Below are 6990 nucleotides of genomic sequence, written 5' to 3'. Positions count from 1 at the left end.
TCAGGTGAAGGTGGTGTCGTCAGATGAAGGTGGTGTCGTCAGTTGATGGTGTCCTCAGATGAAGGTGGTGTCAGGTGATGGTGTCGTCAGGTGAAGGTGGTGTCGTCAGATGAAGGTGGTGTCAGGTGATGGTGTCGTCAGATGAAGGTGGTGTCAGGTGATGGTGGTGTCAGGTGATGGGGTCGTCAGGCGAAGTTGGTGTTGTCAGTTGATGGTGTAGTCAGGTGAAGGTGGTGTTGCCAGTTGATGGTGTCCTCAGATGAAGGTGGTGTCAGGTGATGGTGTCGTCAGGTGAAGGTGGTGTCGTCAGATGAAGGTGGTGTCAGGTGATGGTGTCGTCAGGTGAAGGTGGTGTCGTCAGATGAAGGTGGTGTCAGGTGATGGTGTCATCAGATGAAGGTGGTGTCGTTAAGCAACGGTGGTGTCGTCAGGTGAAGGTGGTGTCAGGTGATGGTGGTGTCGGCTGATGGTGTCGTCAGGTGAAGGTGGTGTTGTCAGTTGATGGTGTCGTCAGATGAAGGTGGTGTCAGGTGAAGGTGGTGTCAGGTGATGGTGTCGTCAGGTGAAGGTGGTGTCAGGTGATGGTGGTGTCAGGTGATGGTGTCGCCAGATGAAGGTGGTGTCAGGTGATGGTGGTGTCAGGTGATGGTGTCGTCAGATGAAGGTGGTGTCAGGTGATGGTGGTGTCAGATGAAGGTGGTGTCAGGTGATGGTGGTGTCAGGTGATAGTGTCGTCAGATGAAGGTGGTGTCAGGTGATGGTGGTGTCAGATGAAGGTGGTGTCAGGTGATGGTGGTGTCAGGTGAAGGTGGTGTCGTTAAGCAACGGTGGTGTCGTCAGGTGAGGGTGGTGTCAGGTGATGGTGTCGTCAGATGAAGGTGGTGTCGTTAAGCAACGGTGGTGTCGTCAGGTGAGGGTGGTGTCAGGTGATGGTGTCGTCAGGTGAAGGTGGTGTCAGGTGATGGTGTCGTCAGGTGATGGTGTCGTCAGATGAAGGTGGTGTCAGGTGATGGTGGTGTCAGGTGATAGTGTCGTCAGGTGAAGGTGTTGTCAGGTGATGGTGTCGTCAGGTGAAGGTGGTGTCAGGTGATGGTGTCGTCAGATGAAGGTGGTGTCAGGTGAAGGTGTCGTCAGGTGAAGGTGGTGTCAGGTGATGGTGGTGTCAGATGAAGAGTGGTGTCGTTAAGCAACGGTGGTGTCGTCAGGTGATGGCGGTGTCAGGTGATAGTGTCGTCAGGTGATGGTGTCGTCAGATGAAGGTGGTGTCGTTAAGCAACGGTGGTGTCGTCAGGTGAGGGTGGTGTCAGGTGATAGTGTCGTCAGGTGATGGTGTCTTCAGGTGATGGTGGTGTCAGGTGATGATGTCGTCAGGTGAAGGTGGTGTCAGGTGATGGTGTCGTCAGATGAAGGTGGTGTCAGGTGATGGTGTCGTCAGATGAAGGTGGTGTCAGGTGAAGGTGTCGTCAGGTGAAGGTGGTGTCAGGTGATAGTGTCGTCAGGTGATGGTGTCTTCAGGTGATGGTGGTGTCAGGTGATGATGTCGTCAGGTGAAGGTGGTGTCAGGTGATGGTGTCGTCAGATGAAGGTGGTGTCAGGTGATGGTGTCGTCAGGTGATGGTGTCTTCAGGTGATGGTGGTGTCAGGTGATGATGTCGTCAGGTGAAGGTGGTGTCAGGTGATGGTGTCGTCAGATGAAGGTGGTGTCAGGTGAAGGTGTCGTCAGGTGAAGGTGGTGTCAGGTGATGGTGTCGTCAGGTTTACAGGCAGACTCTGGCGTGACGGTCTCTACTCAGTTTCTGTTCAAACAGCTCCACCTTGTGGACAAACAGCTGCTGCAACAGCAGAACAAACAACATTTATGCCGTTCTTCCATCACACCTGCTGGTCCGGTTCTACTTAGTTTGACTCGGCACAGCAGGGATTTACATCTCACCACACCTGGGCCACCTGCTTGAAGGTGAGTCTTAAACCAACCACAGCAGTGACTAAACACGACTCCTCAACCAGCTGATAGTAGCAGGTCCATTGAGGCTCGGCTCGGCTCGGCTCAGTGCAGTAAAGCTGGTGATGGTTCGGTTTGAGTCGACGCGTGTCGGTGGAAAAACAGAACTACTGTTGTTCTCGGGACAAAGTAGTTTTTTGTGTACTTGTACTTTTGAATAGTTTTTAAAAATGAGGTAATTTTAATGATCCTGTCTGGTCCGGTTGAGTCCAGTCAGGTTCTACAGAAGGCGTTTGTTGGTTTGTGACTGATGATCAGATCAATGAACAGGCTGCAGTGATGTCATCATGAGTATTGATCAGCAGAGCTCCTCTGATGTTTTTCCAGTTAATGCAAATTAAGTACTTTTACTTTAACTTGAGTCAAATGTTTTAAAGTAACTAAATGTTTTAAGTAGCTGAATGTTTTAAAGTAAATAATGTTTTAAGTAACTTAATGTTTTAAGTAACTGAATGTTTTAAAGTAACTAAATGTTTTAAGTAACTGAATGTTTTAAAGTAACTGAATGTTTTAAAGTTACTGAATGTTTTAAAGTAACTAAATGTTTTAAGTAACTGAATGTTTTAAAGTAACTAAATGTTTTAAGTAACTGAATGTTTTAAAGTAAATAATGTTTTAAGTAACTTAATGTTTTAAGTAACTGAATGTTTTAAAGTAACTAAATGTTTTAAGTAACTGAATGTTTTAAGTAACTGAATGTTTTAAAGTAACTAAATGTTTTAAGTAACTGAATGTTTTAAAGTAACTGAATGTTTTAAAGTTACTGAATGTTTTAAAGTAACTAAATGTTTTAAGTAACTGAATGTTTTAAAGTAACTAAATGTTTACATGAACATGATGTTTGAGTTCTCTGGTGATCAGCTCATGATGTCACAGCTGTTCTGTGTGCAGATGTTTCTTCTTCTATGATCTCCTGAATTTAGCCGCTGTATGTTTGTGTTCATCCTGTTTGACTCAGAGCTCATTACACTTTTCTTCTGAGCAGCAGCTGCTGTGAAACACACACACTGAACAAAGCAACATTAAACTGTCTGATTATTGAATGGAGTTTGGTGCACAGACTGACTCAACCAGTTTACGGTCTGTGACAAACAGCACCACCCTGTGGACCAAATGAGCACTGCACCAACACCACAACACCAGTCCAAGACTGTCAAAGACCGGATCGGTCCAGACCAACAACTCAGCACCAGCTTTAATGTTGAGACATAAAACAAACACAGCGTCCATCTTGAAAATTAAACTTTATTCAGAGAGCGTGAGTGTTCAGGTGAGGCTGCACACGGTGCAGACACACACCTGTCAGACCTCCTGACCTTCTGATTCAAAAGACCTTCATCATCATTTCCACTGAGGAGGAGGAGGAGGAGGAGGAGCAGGAGGAGGAGGAGCAGGAGCAGGAGGAGGAGCAGGAGGAGCAGGAGGAGGAAGACAGACACATCTGGAATGTGAAGAAGACTCCATCTGTGAGCAGATGAATGGAACACTGGAGTTCAGAGGAGCAGGTGGGACTCTGACCCCTCACTGATAAGGTGTATCAGAGGGGGCGGGGCCAGAGCTCAGGTAAACAGAGATAGGCACATGTATGGCTTGTTGACAGACTGTTAGAAGGTCAGCGACACGATAGATCAACATGATAACACAGTAATGCTGTGTGTGTGTGTGTGTGGGCTGGTGTTTGTTTGTTTGTTTGTTTTCAGAGTTCAGGAATGTTTCCGTTTGGTCAGTTTGGGGGGGGCGGGGTCATGACGGTCAGCTGACGTTGGTGCTCTGTCCTCGCCTTCGCCATCTTCAGCAGCTCGTCACTGTAGCCCCGCCCCCTGCTGGTGACATCACTCTACATGCCCATCCTGATGCTCTGGATGATCTGGAAGATGGCTGCAGAAACACAACAACAACAACAACAAAAACAACAGGATTATTATTTTCTCATCTTCTTGCTTGTTTTCTTCTTCTGTGGTGTTGACTGAACTACACTGTTGTATATGAAATGTGCTCAGTTTTATTTTTGTTCTGTGTTTTAATGAGGTTTTATATTTACTGCACATGTGACTGAACTGTTGTATGAAGCAGCTGTTAGCATGCTAATGTTAGCATGTGGACAGTCAGACTGAACTCGTCAGTTATCTGAAGGTTTGTTATCGTCTCAGCAGAGCTCAGCTGGACTTTGATGTTTGATCAGAGTGAGCACTCTGCTCTCTCAGTGATCTTTGTCACATCTGAGCACGCTCAAACACACACACACACACACACACACACACACCTGAGACACAGCAGGTGTGTGTGTGTTCATGTGTGTTTCTGTCAAAGTGACACGTACAGAGCAGAGTGACATCAACACGGGTTGACAAGCCCCGCCCTCTCCTCTGATGTCAGCAGGGGGCGGAGCCACCATCACCACAGATGACCTTTAATGATTCTGAGTCTTCTGAGTCCACAGATATTAAATTATCAAAAGTTTACTTTAGTGGAAAATGTGATATCATTTATATAATAATAATAATAATAATAATAATAATAATAATAATAACAACAACAACGATGATGATAATAATAAAGTCTTTCACAAAAGAATAAAATCAGATAAATATAAGATTAATGTTTAATATTAATTATCGAAGAAACACAACACAAAATAATAAACAAATTAAAAGGAGGAGGAGAAGAAGAAGAAGAGGAGGAGGAGGAGAAGAAGAAGAAGGAGGAGGAGGAGGAGGAGAAGAAGAAGAAGAAGAAGGAGGAGGAGGAGAAGAGGAGGAGGAGGAGAAGAAGAAGAAGAAGAAGAAGGAGGAGGAGAAGAGGAGGAGGAGGAGAAGAGAAGGAGGAGGAGAAGAGGAGGAGGAGGAGGAGAAGAGAAGGAGGAGGAGAAGAGGAGGAGGAGGAGGAGGAGGAGGAGGAGAAGAGGAGGAGGAGAAGAGGAGGAGAAGAGGAGGAGGAGGAGAAGAGGAGGAGGAGAAGAGGAGGAGGAGAGGAGGAGGAGGAGAAGAAGAAGAAGAAGAAGAAGAAGGAGAAGAAGAGGAGGAGGAGAAGAGGAGGAGGAGGAGGAGGAGGAGGAGGAGGAGAAGAAGAAGAAGAAGAAGAAGAAGAAGGAGGAGGAGAAGAGGAGGAGGAGGAGAAGAGAAGGAGGAGGAGAAGAGGAGGAGGAGGAGGAGGAGAGGAGGAGGAGGAGAAGAAGAAGAAGAAGAAGAAGAAGGAGAAGAAGAGGAGGAGGAGAAGAGGAGGAGGAGGAGGAGGAGGAGGAGAAGAAGAAGAAGAAGAAGGAGAAGAAGAAGAAGAGGAGGAGGAGGAGAAGAGGAGGAGGAGGAGAAGAGGAGGAGGAGAAGAGAAGGAGGAGGAGGAGGAGAAGAGGAGGAGGAGGAGGAGGAGGAAGAGGAGGAGGACTGACCTGATCCACAGACGACGAAGATGAAGAGTGCGAGCAGCCAGGGGCCGACTCCTTTATCTTCAGTGGGATTTCTCTGAAAACACAGAAAATGATTGATACTGATGATATTTAATAATCAATAATCAGACTTTATTGATTTAATGTAAACGTGTAGAATATTAAATGTTGGTTTTATCTGAATCAACAGTTGATTCATGTGTGATGACGAACAGTTAATGATTATTTAAATCTAATTAAATCGTTCTGATCGATCCGGAGCTGAAACTGATCGGTCTGATCGATCCGGAGCTGAAACTGATCAATCACAATAAAACTGAATTCTCTGAGAAAACATGTAAAGATGAAACTCGTCACTGTTCTCTGATGATTCTGGATCCATATTGATCAGTTCAATGTAAAACTAATCAACACTCATCATCATTATCAGCCCTGTATTGATCCATATGTTCACTGTGTCGGCCATTACTCTGATCATTAACGACAGCCGATCAATCAGTCAGAAGTGATTGATATTGATGATTATTGATGAAGTCGAAGCTTCAGTTCAAACAGTTTTAATGAACTTATTTAAAGATCACTTCCTTATTCCAGGTCAGGACTGTAGACTGGGTCTGACTGGGTCTGACTGGACTCTAAAGACTTCTAACTGGTTCTGACTCACAGAAGTAACCTGGATCATTGACCCAGTTGCTCTCAGAGTGTTAGTCTCAGGTTTAGATGAGTTAGTCTCAGGTTTAGATGAGTTAGTCTCAGGTTTAAGTCGGTCTGTCTCAGGACAGGAGCGGTTGTTAAACTCACCGTTGACTTGGCCACGTTTCCTCGCTGAGTGATGTTCTTGCTGTGTTTCTCGTTCGCCATGCGGATCCTCTGTTTGGCCACCATCTTGTCTTCTCGTGGTTGTTGTTGTGTGTTAGTTTTAGTCTTTAGTTGTTGGTCTGTGTGTTTGTGGACGCTCGTCTTCTTCTTCTCCTCTCAGGCTCTCTGCTGACTGGGAGCTCCTCTCTCTTGTCTACGTACTCAAAAAGCTGAAGCCCCGCCCCCTCACTACACCGGAACTGCTGACTCCCGCGTCAAGTTACTGCGTGTCAAATTAAAACTTCCTGTACGCACTTTCAAAATTAAATTCACAGAGCTCTTGTTTAAACACTGATGATACAATCAGACAGTCTTGTTAATGTATGCGAAACCATCAAATAACGTCTCTGTTTCACTTTATTGAATTTCTGTGTCTGTTTGAACTAGTTGTAATTTTAACTTGTGAAATGTTTAAATATTTTGTTTGGGTGATAGTGAGGTCATATTTATTGTTTTCTTTGTGTTGCCTGTGTTTTAGTTAATAATAATAATAATAATAATAATAATGATTGATTGATTGAAAAAACAAAATTAACAGCTGTGGATTTTTATAAAGTCACACTTACTGAATATTGATGTCAGATGTTAAAGAAAGAACAAGAATCACTCACTTTTCTCTTCTACAGTTAACTAATTTTTTAGTTTTTAGTTTTTTAGTTAATTTTTTTTTTAGTTGCGAATTTTGGTAGGAAGATAATTAGCAGATTCTTTGACACATTAGTGGCGTGAATTTCCTTCAATGGGAAAA

General features: G+C 44.5%; 1 protein-coding gene across 1 annotated transcript; it reads right to left on the bottom strand.

Annotated features, from left to right (window-relative positions):
* Positions 1 to 3227: 3227 nt before the first annotated feature.
* LOC311255584 (stress-associated endoplasmic reticulum protein 1) lies at positions 3228 to 6401 on the bottom strand. The gene is made up of 3 exons (XM_084350184.1): positions 6186 to 6401; positions 5388 to 5460; positions 3228 to 3880 (listed from the first exon to the last, which is right to left on the bottom strand). Exons 1-3 carry the CDS (start codon positions 6267 to 6269, stop codon positions 3840 to 3842), a joined length of 198 nt encoding a protein of 65 aa, XP_084206310.1. The 5' UTR covers positions 6270 to 6401; the 3' UTR covers positions 3228 to 3839.
* Between the last annotated feature and the right edge of the window lie 589 nt (positions 6402 to 6990).

Source organism: Pagrus pagrus (genome assembly GCF_965226575.1).
Source record: "Pagrus pagrus genome assembly, chromosome: 4".
In the NCBI taxonomy this organism is placed as follows: Eukaryota; Metazoa; Chordata; class Actinopteri; order Spariformes; family Sparidae; genus Pagrus; species Pagrus pagrus.
Note: the sequence above shows the minus strand (reverse complement) of the source record. Positions and strands in the feature narration are given on the sequence as shown.